This window comes from Seriola lalandi, unplaced genomic scaffold (assembly GCF_002814215.2).
Source record: "Seriola lalandi dorsalis isolate HSWRI2012SDOR001 ecotype SW California unplaced genomic scaffold, Sedor1 jcf7180002054946, whole genome shotgun sequence".
NCBI lineage: Eukaryota > Metazoa > Chordata > Actinopteri > Carangiformes > Carangidae > Seriola > Seriola lalandi.
The window spans coordinates 478,172-499,736 of NW_019525497.1; the positions used below are offsets into that span (position 1 = coordinate 478,172).

At 41.5% G+C, this 21,565-nt stretch overlaps 1 protein-coding gene across 1 annotated transcript in view; it reads right to left on the bottom strand.

Annotated features, from left to right (window-relative positions):
- Positions 1-391: 391 nt before the first annotated feature.
- fbxl17 (F-box and leucine-rich repeat protein 17) overlaps positions 392-21,565 on the bottom strand; it is a 211,796-nt gene continuing 190,622 nt past the window's right edge. The window contains exons 10-11 of the mRNA XM_023394265.2: positions 18,770-18,912; positions 392-2,677 (exon numbers count right to left, since the gene is read on the bottom strand). Of these exons, the coding sequence (XP_023250033.1) occupies positions 2,540-2,677; positions 18,770-18,912 (281 nt within the window). The 3' untranslated portion in view covers positions 392-2,539. The remainder of the gene's footprint in view (positions 2,678-18,769; positions 18,913-21,565) is intronic.

Below are 21,565 nucleotides of genomic sequence, written 5' to 3' on the forward strand. Positions count from 1 at the left end.
GTTCAATAGAAAAGACATTATCAATTCATGGGAATCTGTGGAAAACATCTTTATTTCTAACAATACAGAGTCCTCGGCATATCATACTTGCGCATTCCAAGGCCTTTGGTTTTTGATGGAAAACATGCTGGTATCCTTATTTGCATTTTACCTGAGAATACAGATGCAATCTGTTAGATTTAAATTTCACCATGTCAACCATTATAGTCATTATGATCTTTTGTGTTGAAATGTAAGTGATTTAATAAAAAGTCCAAAAAAAGCTGCTGGAAAAAAAATGTTTAAGTAGTCCACACATGATGTAAGATAAGCCGAAAAGTATTCCACTGTCATTATGAATATTCTTCTCCTGCCTCAATTCCACACATACAAAAGGAAAAGAGAAAAAAGCTTGAAGTAGTAGTGTTTTATTCATCTTTATGTAAATCCAGTCATTTACGGTTGCCTTAACAAATCAGGAATCAAGTGTGTCAACATCTAGCAGAGAAGAAAGTGCATATGGGGATTACAAAAGAACAGAAACAGAACAAAACCAGGCCGAGGGAGAAACTCTCCATCAGTTTAAGTCTACAAATCCTGACAAGGGTAAAATGAATGTGTTTTTAATTGTCTCTATATGCTGTAGAAAGTTTACAGTTCTACTCAAACCCGAAGCTCAGTAAGCTATTGTTCATATCTGAGTGACAGTGTGTGGAGCCTGAGCCCAGAACTGGTTCACACCATAGAAAAATACCCTGGTTATTTGCATTTTTAACTGTACACTAATGAGTTCCTATAGAATAGATGAAAAAGATCAACTCTCCCTTACCAACATCTACTGGCCCTGGTTATAGGCCCAAACCAGATCATTTCTTTACATCCTACACCGCTAAGAAAGATAAATCCCTCATTGCATTGCTACATAGCTAATGTTACAAGTATATGCTCAAAATCAATATTAGGCTAAGTAAATCCTACACAGTATATATACATATATATATATATATATATGTATATATATATATATATGTATATATGTATATATATGTATATATCAGATCAAATAATGGGATTAGGGTATCTGATAACCACAGAGCAGATAAACATTTCTTTAGTTAATTCTGGGTCAATTACAGGTTACTAATTGGATGGCAATTACTAACCACTTAAGGCAACATTTCCTCTTACCTATCATCAAGGTAGTTGTGGTTAATATTCTGATAATGTGACCCAGGATTTTTGGGTAAAGGCAACTTCTATTTCAAGCACTGTTTAATTCATTCTGTGATGACTCAAGGTAATGCTCAGTCAACGGTAAATCTATGCATGGCAATAAAAGCAGCATTGATCCCAAGTCATACGGATGTTCATTTCAGCTCCCCCCATCATATGTACTCTATATCCAGCTGAAAAAATAAGGTAAGGTTCTCAATGTAAACATGCACTTTTAGAATATAATCAATGCTGTTTTCCCGCCATAAATCTTCCAGGGTTTTGACTGGTTCTGGCCTGAATCTTTCTTCCGTACCATGACAATGTGCATATTGAGTCACAGCAAAGAGCTCTGTCCTTCAAATGGAGCCTTGTCAACAATCTCAATTTATATGAGTCCATAAATGCCTTTAACACTGTACTCAACATCCAAGAAACGAAGAAAACCCCCCCCCCAAAAAAAAAACAACATTACAGATTTCTCAAAATGCCTTTAGTGAGGTCTGAAGCCCAGGCAGTTCAGTTGTCTTCCAGGCTGAAGTGTTCAGATGTTGCCTCCAGATATCCAAGTTTCTGCTGTCTTGTGCGATCTCACTGCAGCAGTTGAGTTCAGTTTGGAGAAAGTCAACACCTCAGTGGACTGACAGGGGCGAGGTGCTCTGGAACACCTTTGCCAATTTGGGCAACAAACCTCACTTAATCTATTTTCATTCAAAATAACTCTGGTCCAAACATCACTGAATATCTCTGACAGTCTTAATGATGCCTTTTTTTTTTTGTTTGGATCTTTTTCACGTGTTCAGGACCAGAGTGCATCCTTCTCATGCATCTTTACCTCCTCTCCATTTATCCAAGGTGATGCAGAGAACTTAAAATGTAAGAGGCTTAATACTCGATTAACTGAGTAAAACTCACTTATAGTAGAACTCAAATAACACTTAATAGTGCACTCCTTTGCACCAAAACAAACTACACACTCAAGGCTCTGGTCAAAGAAAGTACACTATATCGTTTGATGTAATCTGACTTATAGCCAATGATGATGAGGACTATAACCTATGACTGGTAGGTGTCTAACGTCTCACATAATTATAAAACACCAGGAGGCCCATATTTTACTGAAATTTTCAAATAAACCAGTTGATGGACTGGACCTCAGTCTGTGAGTGTGTAGCTACATGTTCACATGCATGTTTGAACAGTGGATGAGAAGCAAACATGATTGAGCTGCAAATATTGTATGTGTCTGTACACAAAAAAGAGCCTCTGTATAGCTGCGTGTGTGTGTGTGTGTGTGTGTGTGTGTGTGTGTGTGTGTGTGTGTGTGTGTGTGTGTGTCCAGCAGTAGCTATGAAGTGTTCGATGTGTTGGGGCTCCAGCCCATTTGATAAGCTCTCTCCAGGGTTCTCTTGCAGTCCTGCATCACAGTGCTGAACACGATGTGAGGGTACTGGACCACCAGCCTCTCCACTGTCTCCTCGTTCACCTGCAAAACACACACACAAAGACACACAATGTTAACATTATGACCACCTTGATGACAATGACTTGAAAAATTATTATTACTTCTTAATTTTTTTTTTTACATTGGTGGATGTTCACACACATCACACAGTCATGGAACTGTGGATATTCAAACTCTCCGTTACTTTGAGAACTTGTAGTACTTCTCACTGATGTAAGCTTAAAAGAACAGTGGGAAGTTTAATTATCTACACTCCCATGATGATTCAGAAAATGATGTCTGTTGATGATGACCATATGAATGGCTGAAAGCTCAGAAACAAGTGAGTGAGGAATGACTACAGCAAGCAAAACCTGTTTTAATGATGATATGGGCACCTGACTATTCAGGACAGACTTGAGAAAATTTGAACCAATCTGTTAAAAGATACTGGGCAAGTTGGTTGATTGGTTGGTTGAACTTCTCGTGAGAGGTTATTGGTTGTTGTAGCTATTGTAGCAGTTGTTAAAATTGCAATATTAGTACATTCCAGTAGGTGAAAAATTCATACTATTGGTAATTAGGCCCATAGTCTGGCTCTACATCCGTCCGACACACTGAACATATCATGATTTGTGTAAGTCAACAATTCAAGCACTGTATTTCAGAATCATTGACTAAGTATCAGAACATCCTCAGGGAGTCCTGGGTAGATATATATATAAAAAAAAAAAAAAGGAAATCAGCTCAAAATCATATAAATGTAACAGAAATAGTGCTTTAGGTTGAATATAAATACATATGTATAACAACAGATTTTTAAATGACTTTAAAGTCATTTAAAAATCTGTGCTCTTCACCGCCCTATGATGCCTTATTAAGATACTCAGAAACACAGATTGGACAGTTAGTGTTCTGTCAAAATGGCAGTGTACTACACTAATATGAAGGGTAGGCAATTTCTCAAGAGCATACAGTGTATGCACATACTGTATGCACACATACACAACTGTGACTATGGCGATGGGTTCAGCAGCAGAGGACAGCTGATCTCACCGGGCTAATGAGGCCTTCATGTTCTCAGAGGACGAGAAAGACAAGCAGCTAATGGCCTCACCAGCACTTCTTTGCCAGTCTAACACTCTGTCAGACCATCACTGAGAGCCAAGGGTGAGAAAGCCTGAGAATCTGACAAAGAGCAGAGGCAGAGTAACCCTGGAGACCTCGAGGGGTTAACCGCAACCCACCCAGAACCAACCCCCGCCCACCCGCGAGTGTGACACTTTCCAGGGGAAATGATGTATAAACACTCACACACATGTTGAGCACACAGTCATCCGTTGTTGCCAAAGCAGTGACAAAGTATTTCACAGTTTTCCCTGAGTTCACTGCCCGGGAGCCCTTTGGTTTCTGCGTTTTATGGAAGAAAAGTCTTGCATGGTAAGAGTTACCTGGCTTTTGCTCAGGTTGTGATCTGTTGCGGTTGTCATTTTCTGTCTAATTCTTTCATTCTCCTCACTGAGCACAATTTCTTTAAGTGCTGGGTATCAGCAGTTCATTGTCAAGTAGAGAAATTGAGAAAAACAATGGACAGACAGACAAAAAGAGAGTCATGATAAAACAGGCAGAATTCGAGTGAAATAAGTGTGCTTGAGCGAACAGACCATGATGCCTCTCGGGTCACATAAGGAAGATGGAAACTCTGCACAGCACTAGTGAATCCAATAAGACTAAAAGGCAACAACAGCCTGTTAGCATTCACTTTGATTGCCAGGAAGAAGCAACAAGCTGAAATTCAGGTGCTTAATGCCAACACACAGAGGCTTAACAGACACTTTCTGAATACCACTGATAGAGAAAGAATAAAAATAAAATCAAAACCGCAGGGTCAAGTCTTTCTTATTTTTAGCTGCTTTTTGTTTTTCTGATCAGATGCTAAGAGAAAATTCTGAGAATAAGTGCCAAAAAACAGTCTTGCATCAGTTCTGTCTCCAGTCAGGGTTGAAAGCTTTGAAATTTGAACTAATATTCTGACACCACAAACGCTGGAAAGGTGCATTAAATCAACGGGTAAGAGTGGAAATGAAAGAGTGGAAAATCCTGCAACACTTTCAGTGCTGTGATCAAAGATTCGTTAGTAAAGATGCATTAATAAAACAGTGATTCAGGATACTCCCTTAAAGAATTCACATTATTTTTATTATTATTATTATTATTACTACTATGAGATAAAGTGAGCATTTCAACTGCCAAACAAGCCACCTCATTCCCTCTGGTACTGGGAGGATCCAACTGATTCAAGTGATTTCATGAGATTCACTGGCTGAGCCGAAAATAACCTGTGGAACGCTTTTCATGGGCACAATTACAGTACGTTTCCACCCACAGGTTTTTATGCGCATATTGAATTGCATAAAAAAAACTTGAGTAGAAACGCTGGAAATTTATGGAGAAAAAGTGTTAATATCACAATGTTTTTACACTTGGTCGAGGTGGAAAAACAGAAAGTGACAAGTGCAATGGAAACAGACTCCGTACATGAAACATGTGACTTAAGCTTCCACTCAAGAGGTAAAAAATAGCAGCAGAAAAAAACATCCACTTCTGCAAGGCTTTAACGGCACCTGATGAGCCGACAATTAATATTTAAATAACAGTAGTGGGTGGAAATGTGCATTTTCATTTTCTTTTGCAGATTTCCTGAAAATGATGATGAAGTTTGGATGTAAACTTGACTTATGACATGAGATTTTGACAAGTTGCTGCAACAATGGGGCATTTTCATTGTTTGGCTGCGTCTGCTGCTTCTCAGTGCCTCAGTGATACTTCTTATGGGATTTGACCCGGGTGTCTGACCTCACTACTAACTTCATCATTATCTGAGAACTTTTCATTGACTGTGGTCTGTCAAGTCTTGGATCCTTTTCAACAAATTCAGCAACCGGCTCCAAAAAGCGAGCATTAGCTTTTACGTTGGATCACCCTCACAGCAAGTTTTTCTTCCTTTTTTTAAATTTCTGGGGGCCTTTATTAGGATGTGGTAATGGAGAGATGACAGGAAGTGAAGGAGGGTTAGGGTTTCATGGTCAGCGTCTTAAGCTCTAAGCCACAGGGACGACCCCACACCTGCCTTTTTTTCCAGACAAAGACCTGTGTTTTTGCCTGCAAAAATGGCCGCATGTTGCCTTCACAGAGGACCAACGCAGGAACAGAAGAGCAGCTTAACCAAAGGCCTCCAAAATCTGCTACTACAGAGAGGAGTTAAGTTTGTTATGACATATGGCTGAGCCTCATTAGCAGATAAAATGACAAACCCCTGATTGCCTTCATAACATATTACGCTATATTCTTGAAAAGAGAATGAAACATCCCCCAGCTCGTTAATCAGGGCTTAATTGCAATTAAAAGAGATCTAAAGAATAGACCTGTCATACTGATGGGAGGCCATAACATTCATTAATGCTAATTTAGTGCGGCTCCACTTGCTGAGCAAACACTGCACACACAAAATGGCTCCCAATCAAAATGCTGAATCATTTCTTAATTGCTGGTTGCGGCATCGCTAAATGTTAGAGTTGCAACACGATCACTTTGATGGAAATCATGAAAAGACTAACTATTGCACTGACCTGTGCCGCTCTTGTTGACAATACTGCATGTGCAGAAAAAAAACTTGCATAATATTAATCTCTTTGTGTGTTTTTGTTTTTGTTTTAGTTGAAATGTAATTACTGTGACATACAACAGGTGTTAAGTGATTGGAATTCAAACATGTTATTATGACAGAGGCAAAAGCCAAACAAGACTGAAGAAAAAAAATAATTCAACTATCAATCAAAATCGAGCCTGTATACATTTTAAATGGTGACTACACAGCGCAGAAACTCCTTGTACCTGGTTTGAGATTTATTTGAGATGGTTGGCATCTTTATAACGTATTGTTCTTGAACAGAAAATCCTGTTGACAGAGGCATTTATACATCATAGCATCCATTAACTCCCCTCCACTGCACTGCACTAGCCTGATAACCACAGTTACTGTACATCTTCTCAGGCCCAAAAACAACAGCTCCCTGTGAAAGAAACCCTCTCCTAGTCAGTTCCCAGAGTTCACAGCTACATTTCTCTTTCCAGAACAAGGCTACGTGCCCTTTGCATGGCTCTGTGGTATGTTGAATGAGATGTGATGACATCACCACACCTGCTTGGTATTTGCAGCTCAGAGCTGATGTTAGACATGAAGGTCAGACCAAATGCTGTGGGTAACTTGCTGGCAGAGAGGAGAGTACTCTGGTTACAGCAGTTGAGCCACTGATTTCTTCAAACCAGTGATTCAGCTGTTTCTTTCTAGAGTGACATTTTGTTACTGGGCAAAACTGTGCTTAACAATATTTTGTTGCTAAGCAACATAAGCTTAAAAACGCTATCAGAAAGCACTGGGGGCTCTGGAGGCTGGAATGGCGCTTTAGATATATGGCTCTGGCAGGGAGCTCTTTTCTCTTCTTTTCTTTTACCCCATACAGACCTGATCCAGTGTACTGTACTGCTCAACCCCGCCTCCAAAACCTGCTGCCAAGTCTGTAGAAGAGCCATATGATAGAGCAGATCGCTACCCACTGATGATTCTAATCTTTGAGAAGCATCTGGGAGCGCAGCCACTGCTATCTGGAGCAAGGCCTATACTTATGATATTTTCCCCCATTTTAACTTCAAAGATGCTGTCCTGTAGATCTAAGTGTGTTGTAATGCATGCTGACAGGTAATGTGCCGTTGTCAGGGTTTACAAGAGGGCGAGAGAGGGATGAGGAGAAAACAAAAAGATATATGTCTGATATGCCATTCAGCAAAAAGCACCTTTTATTTGAACATGCTGTACAGTAAACATGAATAGTTTATAGGGTTGTGTGTGTGTGTGTGTGTGTGTGTGTGTGTGTGTGTGTGTTGACAACTGCTCCTCTACTTTTACACATAAAGGCTGAAGGTAAGTCCCCGAGCTGACCTCTGCTCTCTCTCTTGGAGTACTCTCTTTCTTAACAGTGAGCCCCTTTTTAAGGCTAATCCTCTGATGCAAATGCACTCTATCACCACGTAAAATATACATTTACTACAAATGCGGGGCCTTCCCCCGGTAAGCGGCACAGTAAAACACGTCGTAAAGATGAATAATGCTGCAGCAGTTCACATTTTCAGTGGGAAAAAGAAGAGCAGGGTCGTAAATCGATAATCAGATACACAAACATGAAGATGCATATCATATTAGACCGGCGTGGGGAGAACACCCTCTGAGTGCTCCTAGCAATCAAGCAAGGGAAATGGAATAAAGAGAGAGGGAGAGAGTTTAGGAAACAGATGACTAAAAAAAAAATATGGCCTCCGCTCCTTCTGAATATATTAAGACCCACTGAGTTCTGTAATGTGCGCAGCAACAGTGACCCTGGAAAAAAAAGCAATAAAACTGACTGTTGATATTGAACAACTTCAGAACTGAATTTAAATGAATGTACATGCAGATATCAGAAAACAAAGACATGTTCAGTGGTTCTTTTTATATGATTATAAGTGGGGTTTTTTCTCTTTTTTTCAAGACAAATAGCACTATTTCTTTTTATTTCCTCTGTGTTTTCATTAAATTCAGCACAGGTCTGCCGGGCACTTTTCTCTTTTCTTCTTCCTTCTCTCATTTTCTTTGGCCATGTCGCAGCCATTGCTAGTCCCAGGGCGATAAAGAGAGACAAATACCCCCCGTTCACTGTCTACTCCCATGTAGAAAGTGTATCAGTCAACCAGTAAATACATTTGGGGTAAATGTTTAAAAAGCCTGTTTAGGCAGCCGAAGAATTCAGTGCATCAGGTCTTAGTAAAAGGCAGCTTAAACAAGTCAGGATTTAAACAAGCCAGATTTATAGCCTTCTTTAAACTGCTCAGAGGAAAAGCCATGGTTGTAAAGTTTCTAAACGAGTGACTGGACAAATGAAAGATAGTTCTCCGTCTCTGATAAGAAGGAGAGGAAGGAAGGCAAAAAGAATGGATGAAAAAGAGAGGAGAGTATAAAAAAAAGTATAGAGACAGAAAAGAGGTTGCCACAAACTTATTCTGAAGGATTCAATATTTCTAAATGAACTATCGATGCATTGGCTTGGAAGCTTAAGGAATGGACTGCTCTTTACCGAGGAAAGCCTGAGCTCAAACATTTTGATTTTGTCTCAGAAAGCCCCTCACAGAAATCTGCAGAGCATGGCTCTGAATGTGCTTTTAAAAACCAGGTCAGGCACCGCTTGCGACAACTAAGGTCTGGTCCCGCTCACACAACCTCATCCCTGCACAATATCAGACAGCAGCAGAACTGAAAAGACGGGTGTCAGCACACACACACACACACACACTCACACACACACACACACACACAGAGGAATGGGGGCTCAACTGAACAGGGTCAGAGAAAGAGGTTCTGGAGGCCAGGTTTGTAAACCCCACACTCCATCACGCGTGACAAAGGTAACTAAAGGAATGTGTACAAGGCTCAGCCCAATCCCTCTTTCTACACCGGCCTTCTTATCTCTGCAGACTGGAGGAAAACATTCCCTAACTCAAGAGGCTTTGCACAATTTATTTGTTAGTCTTAGGAAAGAAAACAACGTAAAACACTATCACAGCTACATCTTATTATGTAGAACTAAAATAAAGCTAATTAAGAATGGAGGTGTTGTGACATAGAACTAACAAGCCTTAGAGCTTTGATGAGGTTTGATGTTCTTGTAGCAATCATGCTCATAACCATCTATTTCTTCTGCACTTAATACTTTAAATGAATTTTTCTAGAAATGTAAAACCATGGCATGAAAAGATGCTTTAATTAACTGGAATAAACAATGCAACCACAACTTACGTTTGTCTTAAAAACAAGATACAATAAGTTATATTATATTATCATATAGATTTATTAATATAATTACTATGAACATCATACACAAGATATCATCCCATAAAATAAAGGATATGATGGTTCAGAGGTCGGCACGTGTCCAATTGGTTAGTAGCAATGAAGACCGGGGACCCAATTCAGTCTAGGTCCAAATAACAGTATATTCAGCCTAATATGGTCCAGGTAAGATATGGTTCTGTAGCCTTGAGTCTTGTATCTGTGTGTCAGTTTATCTAAAGCAAACTCGCCGTTAGCTTTGATCAGCCGGTTCACCATAAGCACGGCTGGAAAATATGTGGTTTTTGAGGTAAGACAGAGAGTGAACTGTGAAGTGGTTTGTTCAGGCCGACTGCATTTTGGATTGGGTCTAATTAAACCATGTGTGTATTTTGGACCAGGTCTGACTGTAGAGTCCCTTTCTGACCAGGTCTCTCTTTTCTTCCTCTTTTATACGTTAATTTATGTAAGTTTGGTTCAGGTGGTTTCAGTGTTTGCATTTCAGATTGGGACCAAAACGTCTGACATAAAATGGCCTCCACCCAAGTTACTGGATGTAACTGACAACAAGATAGAAAAACTGTTTTAAGAGAGATATAATTTGATATCATTGTATTGCTGCCAAATTGCCACAATTTTACAATTTTTAAGTTGATGAAACATTAAAACAAGACAAAACAGAAGGAGCGCAGGAGACAGGAAGAGACAGATGTGGTGATAGAGGGACACACAAAGAGAGAATCAGAGGTACAGACAATGAGGGTGATCTCATCTTCTTACCACAGGGACTAGTTAGGGTCATAAAATAATAACAGGCCTGTTGAATGCTCTGCAGACTAAGACCACTCCTTTGTCTTCAAATAGCAAATAGCATAATGTAGTAAGGTGGGTGCACGCACCCACGCACATGCACGCACACACACACATGCACGCACACACACCACTAGAAACTGTAGGAACAAATTCCAGAGCAGCTTACTGGAGGTCAGACACAAGCAGAATTTCTTAAAGATAATCACAACAGAGCCACTGTGTTTAATTTCTCTGCCTCCCATGACTCCCAAGTTCTTCAGAATAAATAAAGAACAAGGACGACTTGACCCTGTCCTCTCGAAGAACACAGTGATACAAAATTCATAGTGACTCTTTAGAGCGAGGAGAGAATGGATTAGATTTGTGTGACTGGTTAAAGTTACAAACAAGGCAGTAAGCCTGACATGTGGATACCACCTACTGTAGAGTGATTATTCTGAATTCCGGGTTAATTCTGAATAACCAAATGAGAGTACTGCCATTAAAGTCAAGCTCTTCAGGATTTAAAAGGTCAGTGTGTTCACCGATTTCTGCTTTTTGTTCTATTCACTGTGAATACAAGCACAAATCTTGACAGCCTGATAAATCTGTACCTTTTTTTCCGGGGTAAAATTTTTCTTTTTCTCAACTGTTAACTGAGCAGCCACACGTCATAGGAACATTATTTCTGGCTACACACACAGTAAAACTTTTTCAAAGCTTTCACATCCACTGGCTACTCCTGTTTCCAATCAATTATCAAGCTGGACATCAATCAGAGGCTTAATCGACCCCCCCCAAGAAAAAAAGAAATTTCCCAAGCTCGTCTGGATGTGTTAAATTTGTACAGACGTAGCATTCAGTGAGGGGAGCTACATTGTCATTAGCATTAAATAGCTAATTCATCACCAACACAGTCAGACACTGCGCCTGCAGGCTAAAAATTGGGTTGTGACCACCTGCTGTCTCTCTCAACGTCCGGGAGACAGAAAAAGCATATTGAGCCAAACATTAGTTATGGCCCAAAAACATATCAGGATTGGCAAGCCTGAGTACACAGGCCACACTGAGTCTTGTCTACTGTCTGCCCATGACTCCATGAGATTATGTTGACCTCCGTTGTGATGAGTAAACAGTGCTGGATGAGGGAGGAAGAGGAGGAGGAGGGGGAGAAACAGGGGGGGGAGGACTGAAAGACAAGACGGGGGTGGGGGGGCAACTTGAATGAACTAATTGAATGAACAAAAGATGTGAGCAGCATCCAAAATTCAAACAACCTTGGCTGTCCTTGCTTCGAGGAGGGTAAGGGAGGGAGACACTGAGAAACAAAAAGAGGAGAAGAGGGGTAAAAATGAAGTGAGGACAGGGCGGCAGGGTGGAGAGAAGGCAAAAAAAAAAAAAAATTGTATGAGTGTGTATGAGAGACAGCTGAGGTCAGGTTTACATGTGTGTATCTGGTAGATTTTTTTGTTGAAGGGCAATTCTGAGATTCCCTTCAGATACTCAGTGAACTCTGTCGGTGTCTCACTTTATTTCACCCTCTCTCCTTCACTGTCCCTTGCTCCTGCCCTTTAGAAACAAGATGAAGGGATGATCAGGAGGCGGCTTCAGTTAAGACCGCCAATCAATACAGCTCTTCTTCGCGGGATGAGACTCCAAGATTACACTGAAAATCACAAATGGCAAATGACTCTTTCAAACTGCTTTCTTGACTTTGAACATTCAAGTCTGACCAAAGCCTCGAAAATAGGAGCCAGAGAACCTGCCTATCTTACACTTGATGGCGCGCACGCGGTATCTTTCTCCTAATTCCCCTTCACTTTAGCAGCCTTTAAACTAAGGACCCATGCTGTTCACAGTAACAACACTCATCAAAGAAAGTTTTGCTGAACTCCCAAACTCTCATTTCCTAAACGAGAGCTAAAATGCCTCCTAACTCTTCACCATACTTCATCTTTGTTTTCCTCACTCCAAACCTCCAGGCCCTGAACAATTAGGTCCTTGTTTATGTCTGCAAATTGCCGTGCCGTGCCTGTCTGTGTATAGTCCCCAGCAGCTGGATGTACCAGTGGAACGGCCATATTGATTGGTATGTCTGTTCTTTTAACAAGGTCTGTCTGGTTGCTCTATCTGGGGGTGCAGCACTGCTCATACCTGTTCCCCAAATGGTGCTCCACCTCACTACAGGTAATGGGAGCACACCTCAAAACTGCTTACACAAAACACTTTTTTGGGGGCCATTTGTGAAGAGAATAGCCAGCTTTGACTCTATTGTTTCATTTTTATCTAATTTTAGTTTTATTTTTTCCTGGGTTCTGTCATTCGTTAAATCATTTTTTTCATTATTTTTTTTTGTCCTCAAGGCCAACCCTCGTTTTACTTTCCATTTTCCTCCCTCATCTCCTCCATTACTATGATGACTCTTGCTGTCTCCACCAGTTGTCCCTGAAGGGGCCAGTAGCAGTCAGTGTCATTATTTTCCTAGTCCGGCTTCGTGCTGACTGCGTGAGTTTGCTTCCCTCTCTGTTTCACAACCTGGACTGCCCATTTGTTTTCACTCTAATGAAGTAGTGGAAAAGAAGCAGGAAAAAAAGAAGGTAGATGAGAGAGAAAGAGAAGAGAAGGGGGGGTGGAGAAGATGGGGGTAAAGGAGACTAGGACAGAGAGAGAGAGAAGACGGACGGGGGAAGAAAGCGGATGAGAGGAAAAGAGGAACATATGAGAAAGCTGTGAGAACATCTCTAAAGAAAACATTCCACTGAAGCTGAAAAAGATTAAGATCCCCAGAGTTATACATCAGCAGAGGCCAGGAGGGCACATTATAGAAAACAGCAACTTAACACATATAGGAGAAATATGAAAGCAGGGTCAAGATAAGGAGCACAATGAGTTACAGTGTGTAGTGCCAGGCAGTACAGTGGCTTTCTGCACGAATCAATAAAGCTAACTGCTCGATCCTCGACCCTGTAACTGGACACTTGTCCTACTTTTTGAGGTTTGCCCAAAACAAAAAAGCCACAAATGTTACAGTAGCAGCATTTGGTGAGTTTTGTGAGTTTGGCATGTTTATGTGTGCTTGTGTTTCTGCATCTGTGTGTGTGTGTGTGTGTGTGTGTGTGTGTGTGTGTGTGTGTGTGAGCCCATTCCAACGAGCTGAACGTTGTTATGACATCGCCATGATTTTAGTTGAAAATTACAGATGACGCCATTGGACTGACTTTCGCCACTAGAAAGCATCGCCTAGATTAATACATAATGTTGCATTGTGTTGGTGGAAGTGTATAAAGTTGGATTCCCCCCACAGAGAAGATCAAACATTTAACAGTAAACTCAGCAGGGAGCTGGGCATTTCTGAGACACACACACTGACATATGCGGCACTGCCGAGCAAAAAGGATCCGTTTTTCAGAAGATTAATGCACTTTTTCCTTGAGTCTTTCAGCTGAATACTTCAAAAGACTGGCACAGAGTTATAGCTGAAAGAGGACAAAATGAATTGATTTGATTATTTTGGGGTGAGTCTGGATCAATCGCATTCTTTCCCCTCGTCAGAACAGGGTCGCTTGGCCCTGAGGGCAGAGGGGTGTAATCATTTGAGGCAGGCGGAGCACGCCATTTGCTCTGGGCCTGGAGGGGTTCTGATTTCAATGCTCCATTATGAACTGTGTTAACAGCAAATAACATAAATTCCTATCGCAGAACACACACTGTCACACAAAGACACGTTGCATTTCAGCAAGTGTAAACACAGTGAGACACAATGGAAATCCTTCAGACAGACATGTAGGGAAGAGGAGAGGAAAGAAAAAAAGTCAGTGTGGCAAACGCACACATTCCATACTATTAAGAGCCTCAATGGCTCAGCTACTGAAATGAGACTTTGAATAAGAAAATATTGGGACTTCACACAGATTTGTGATGTACTAGGTCTGTGTTTGTACTGATTAAAAAAAAAAAAAGAGAGAGAAAAAAAACCCTTAAATTCTTCGTATCAGTCCAAATGGCAGTGGACACACAATTCAGGTTCTCTGGCAGTAAAATGTATACAGTACGGAAGCACGTTTGTATAAACTGTGACGGAGGAAATCGATCCTTCACACTGCTCCACATGAGGAGAGCCAGCTGGATCCTGTTAACAGTCCTTAGATGAATTCTACACTTTCTAAGTCCTGTGACATTCAGGGAAGCTGTTACATTAAAATTCCCAGCGTTTTGACAATTCCAAACAAATTTACACAGGCAAGGCTGCGCTGCCGAGGCAGAGAGCTGACTGGGTTGTCCGCACTGTGTGTCAAGGTTATCACAAGGCTGTATTTGTCGAAGACTGACAGGACCCACACGGAAACCTAACTCCGCATCAGTTCGTGTGGGAGAAAGCTTTGAGGGGGGAGAAGGAAAAAAGTGAGGGAGGGAGAGAGGAAGAAATAAGGAGAGACTGGAACTGTATTTATTTTAAATAGCCGAATGTATACTGTAGAAGTTACCTGAACATCTGTGAGACAGACAGGCTTAGGCTAGCCCTAATGATGATGGCTGAACAGGTCAGTTGTGTAACTGTGTTACTGTCACTTCTGATCTTAGCTAGTTTTAGCTTACCTATGTCAGTTATTTGTTCTAAATTCCTGCAACATATACATCCTGAGCAGAAACCAAGCAAAGTCCTTGTAAGGGAAATATTAACTTTGGGATATTTGTAATATGTCCAAAACACTGTCAACATAGCTCTCACAAGGAATAACTATCTGCCAAAGCAAACCGCTTGTTGGAAGAATATATAACAATTTATTTTCGCAACGCAAACATTCATGGCTGGTACGCAGAGCAAAATTATTTCAGGTTGGGGCCATTATCAATGACCCCCTTAGCAGCAGTATGCTGGCTTAGATGGTGGTTTGTTGATGTGTAAATATTGAGATGGTTACTCAAGTGTGTAGATCCTGCGGCTGAACTAAACAAACTGAGATTGTGAAGAGTCAAGCTAAGTGTGTTCGACCAATTAAAATCTATCAAACTCAATCATATGAGTATACTTTTCAAATCTAATAGAGGACACATTCTTAAGTGAAGTAGTTTTGCCTGGAATCCACTCATGTTCTTCCATCATGTTTTATTATAGAATTTAACCATCAAAACAGTTCTTGAACAACCTACGAAGAGGAAATATGTACTTAATTGAAGAAGTACTGCTGACCTTACGGTACATGCTGGTCGTTCATGTTGTCAACGCCAGGGTACAGAAAGAAAAAAGATGGAGAAAGCAAAGCAACGCCTCACATCTTATTTTTAAACAATGGAGAATTAAATATGAGGCATGAGGGAAAAAATTCAAATGGATTTGTCAACATAAAGAAGAGACGCTGTGTGACTGAGAGAAATCTAAACTTAAGTAATTTGCACAAGACTTTCATTATGAACGAACATGGTGGAATTGAGAGTTGTCCCCAAGCTTCTGCGTTTTTTCCCAGAACTGCATTAAGTGCAGAGATGAGATTAGTTTGCCCTAAGATTGAATTGGACATGCCTCCAGATTTTACTGCTGTGATACACAAATAAAGCATGATACAATATTGCCCAGAGCCTGAAATGTCACATGCAAAGCAGAAAAAAATCATGACCAAATTGAATGCACTGCCTATAAACAACTGAAAACAATTTTGCAAAGTACTTCAAAGTATTGATTTGATTAATTTAAGAGACATGGCATGCAACACATATTACAACTGCCGTGAAACCTACAATGTTTTTTCATCGAGCTGCGGTCAAACCAAAAATTAATGTGAAGCTATAGTTTTTGACAAAATGCAATGTGCTATTCTTTTTTTTTTTTTTAACGTAAGAATTTCAAAGGTATTTGACTCCTTCAAGCAAAGTGAAGAAGCGAAGCAGCAGTGTGGCCACGGGCTTGAAGCGCCAGTTCTACATCAGAGGAGTCACCGGCTCAACTCAGACAACAGCCAGTAATGACCCTGTCAAAGTGACCTTGATAAAGCCCCTCAGTGCGAGGTGTGTTTGAGAGGAGTGTCAGCTACAGTAAATGCACCAACAGAACCAATTACTGCTTTATTTGGCCGCCATCCCCAAAAATACAGAAAAATTTGAATGAAATGGGAAAACAGAGGCGACTGAAGGATGTGGAGAGGAGAGCAGCGGGGGGGGGGTGCAGAGGAGAAGAGAGATGAGAGTAGGAGGGGAGAAGAAGGCGGAACATGGTCACTGCTGCCCCTGGGCTGACACGAAGATAACCACAATTCCCCTGGTCTGTCTCTCGCTCTCACCTTTTTACCTCTTTAACTCGCTGTGGAGCTCTCATTTTCACTGTGACCGTGGCAATAACGACCTATTTCTGTTTATTTGTTTCCCTCTGAGTGAACTTCAGATAACCACGACCCTTCTCTCTCTCTCTCTCTCTCTCGTCCTGAAACCTGACCATATCTACTGTAACTCCCTTTCTTGTCTAACATAATGGAAAACAACAACAACACCAACAACAACAAAGAAAGTAGATGCCGTGGGCTGATCTCTCTCCCACATCAGGCCTGACCAATCCGCACCAATACTCCAGGCTTATTTGCAATGCTAAACGCAATTTTAGGACACGAAAGAGAGAAGACAGGGAAATGGGTGAGGGGGGCAAGCATGCAGTGAATTAATTCTGTGGTTCAGAGTTGGTAATGTACCTGACCTTGGAAACTGTCAAACTCTTCTCTCTGCTCCATTCACCCCCCATTACAACTCTAATAGCACCAATTACTGCTTTATTTAGCTGTGTCATCCCCAAATCCCCCCTTCTAGCAGAGGGAGAGTAATTATTTATCTTTCCATCCTCTGGGGCAAATTATGAGTATCACATCTGAAGAGAGAGATGGCAAGGAAAATGCGGGCAGGGGATGGGTGGGGTATGAAAGCATACGGCGGAGAGAAACTAAGAAAAATTGTGATTCCAGTAAAGATGTGGGTCATTCCTGAACAGATTTTTATTAGCATGGCTGTAATATCGATTGTTGGGTCACTGAGTCGGCAAGGCAGGAGGGAACTGAATGAAAATGGAATCTTAGTGATCACCTGCTATGTAATGCAGTTACTCTTTATTACTCCTAGATAAATATGATGGATACACATTCATGTCTGCAATAATCTGAACTGAGTACACTGCTTCATCACTGAGACCTCACATATGGGGTCACTGTCAGACCCTCATATGTTTTAATTTCATTACAGTATAAATACATAAATATGATACACCGGTGTTCTTGACGCAATTAACGATCTCCGGGTAGGCGTTTTTTTTTCAGAGAAATCCATAGGGTCAAACTGGAGGCCGTGACACACAGATATCACTGATTTTATAATGAAGAAATAAAAATGATGAGTTCCCAACCTGGTGAAAGGCCTTGACTATAAGTCAAAATCCCTCCTCCCTCCTTTTTCTCCGCTGCCAACTTCTACTTGGACTTTTTACTGCACAGCAGGGGCTTTTAAATGTGTTCAGCTCAAAACCCAAATGTAAAATTTAGCCTCAACCTGAAAACGAAAGGCTCATTAAAACATACTGTTACACTCACCATATGGAGGCGCACCAGCATTGGGATTACAGCCCGCGTTGTGTACCAGGCTACAGTATAAGACACCGGGCTGTACAATATCAGTGCAGGTTAAAGTTTCTAGGTTAAGACAGCTGTTCACTTTCCCCTTCCTTGTCTGCCTCTCATCCCACTCATGTCAGACTGAATGATCCCGCACTAAGTGGATGCATCTGTGTGGCAGGAGCTCCCCTGAACCAATTGGAGAGGTGGGTGTGGTTGTTACCATGGCAGTACAACTAAATGTGCTTCCATCAGGTTCGTGATTGGACGGGTAAGAGGCCAGATGAGAGTTTAAGGGTGACTTTGGAAAGATCGTCCCTCAGACCCAGGGGCATCTCAAAGAAGTTTTACGAGGGGTCATTATGTCACTTTACTTCTGTTATCACCCAACCAGCTGACTCAGACATGCATCACGTAGACACACTGGGCACAGGCAGCAGAGGCTTAGCTACTCCACATGCTCTCCTCTGGATATCTTTTAATTGGCCAGTTGCCCTAACCTGGAACTTTTTAGGGTTCATGTTAGTGTGCTTGTCTCTGTGTTTACGTGTGTATATCAAATGGTGTGTGTATGTCAAACAGAAAATATTTGTTTTAAAAAGGGCGTAAACAAATATTTTATAATCAGAATTATTGCAAGAATTGTTTTTTTTTCCTGTAGACCAAATAATCATACTGCACATTCCCCTTTAAATGTTTTGCAGTACATATCACAAAAAAGATTTGATCTGCTACATCTGAAAACATCTCCAGAAACATCTTTTGAGAGAAAGCCACACATACGGTACATACTGACAGGAACCCAGACAACAGTAGTCATTATGGGCTGAGCCGTGTTACCTTGTCACATCTCATGAGGCCCAGGTAGCGAAGGGATTTGCTGCTCTGAGCGATCTGTGTGGCTCCCTGGTCTGTGATATCCTTACACCAGCCGGCATCCACAGTCTCTATGGTACTGCTGTACTGGCCTATGGCTATCAGAGCTGTGGACACAGGAGGAAGATAGAGAGAATGAGGGAGGTGGGGAAGGAGGAAGGGAGGGAGAGAAACAAGAAAAGGTGTTAGTCTGACAACCTTTCTCATGCAAATGTGGCAGCATCGTCCTCCCACAGAGACGCACAGAAATTCGAGATGAAACCGGGGCAAGTCATCTGGCCAGCTGTGACACATAATTCCAATGTTTACACAACACCTTGAAAATATACACACATACACAAGGGGTGACACACACATGCATGCACACAAATCTTGCACACACCCATGCTTGTTCAGACTGCTGCAGGATTCATCCATTAGAGCGTTGGCATGAGTCACAGCACTGAAAGGCAATGACACTGTGCCAGGGTAAAGTGTGACTCCATGCCAGTGTATGATTTAATTCTGCTTGCTTGCGTGCGTGTGTGTGTGTGTGTGTGTGTGAGTGTTTACTGCTGCCAGGGCAGAAACATAGTGCCAGGGTAAAGAGTATCCACCAAAACAAATATCTGTCAGTGTCTGGGGGCTTTGTCCCTCACACACGCACACGCACACACGCGCACACACACACACACACACACACACACACACACACACACACACACACACACACACACACACACATACTTTCGGTACAATTTTAATTTATTTTTGAGCCGAGTACAAATTAAAATATGTAGCTGACAAACACGATGAGATTTAATCTTCTGTAATTTATCTAAAACAAAGACATAGTCTGTTGCATTAACACACAAACACACACAGACACACAACCGTCTTCCTTCTTCATCAATCTTTGACCTGCCAATCGTTGGGCAGATGGAGGAGACCTGTGCTCCACCAGTCGATTGATAGTGCAGCTCGGTGATCGATTGGCAGGGTCTGGGCTTTGTTCTCCACTCTCTCACAACCATCACTAATGAGAATAGGAAGGGAGGAGGAGGAGCGAGGGATGAGAGAAAGATGAAAGGAGGAGGGTAAAGACAGAGAAAGCCTTTGACAGCACCTTCAAATAGTTGCTTAGCCCTGATGTTGTTTTCTCATTCGCAGAAATCCATTTCACTTCAAACTTTTTTACAAACAAGCTTGACTGAAACGTCTCCACTTCAATAAGGACGGGAAGGAAAAAAAAATCTTTACGAATTTGTTTTCATGTTGGATCTCTTCCTCTCCCCTCTCTCACTTTTCTCACCAGCAATTTTCAAAATACCTCCACACATTACAGTATTAAATAACATGCAATCAGCAGATTAGGTAGGACTTGTTATCGAAGTGTGTGTGCACATGTATACATGTATGCTTACACTGTGGAGCGGGGGCTTGTTACCATAGGAGAAGGGAAATGAATAATCTCATGCTTTTTGAATCAACTACATGTATTTAACCATCTTTCCTCCTGTCCAGCTGGAGCTATGTAAAGTAGAGTCTCCTACACACAGTGTGTAACATGTGCAGTATGTAACATGTGTAATATATAGCTTTGGGCACTTGGAGTGCTCCACATGTGGTTCTTTTTGTGCTCCAGCATGCTCTTGGATGCCATGCATAATGGCACATTATGGCTAAACAGGCAGTAACGCAGCTTTGAAGCAACAGTATGTTTCATGTAAAACAGGACCGTGGGGAAGAGGCTCTGGCCGGCCAGATGGGCGAACAGCACATGAAGTAGCCATGTTGTTTTTTTTAGACCAGCAGTGACCTGGCAAAGTATTCTAAAAATGGAGACTGTTTTTGTATGTATCTGTTCTCTTGAGTGTATGTGAGGCAGGTCAAGTGGATAAATGGCTCTTCATCCTGTTCCCCTTGTCCTGTCCAATCACATGATCCCAAATTCGATTACCTGGGCTAAGACCTCTCATCTGATGTTAAGACACACATACTGCTGCTGTTAAAACCCCTTGCAGAGTGACTGAGGAGTTTTCTGAAGGAACAGGGAGATCAAATAAAAGAGGAGAGCTTCATAGTTAACAGAACCAAACAACAGAATTGCCTCTACTTCCCCTCCACCAGCTCTGGATCCCTGTTTCTTCCCCTTCAGCTTTACTTCTTTCAACCTGACAAAGCGAGAGGATAAGAGCAGACAGCTGCCTACCACAGTGAATGTATAAGAAGTGCGGGTGACTACATTGTCCATGCATTTACTGATTACTCTGCTGCACTCACCTCAGCACACAACCTTCCTCATCTGAATTACTGTCAACAGGCTCCAGACTTTATAAAGAAAACATATGGCACTTTAAGATAGCTCCAAGGAGAAAGAGAAGAGCAAATAACAGAGTATCATTTTGTTAAACTCTCAAGTTGGTAAACTGGTGGCGTCAGATAATGCCTTTGTCAGAACGAGCCAGGTGTTAGGCTATTTAGACTTGTTTAGTACTCTATCAACAAGTTCATCTGGTTGCTATTACAGTCTAATATCCCTGTGTGTGCTCTGCCTCTCCCCCTCTTCCTTTGATCCTCTATCAGGAGACTGTAAACTCCAGCTACTCCCAGTGGCGAATGGAAATCGTTTGGCTACTTTTGCAAAGGAGAGGAGCTTTCAGTGAATCCTTTTTACTACAGTTGAACAGTTTTGTTCGCCTGTCAGAGACAGAGAGTGCAATTGGAGCTCAGTGTCTTTGTTTTATAAGATAGTAGTAAAGCAGACAAGTAAAAATGTAC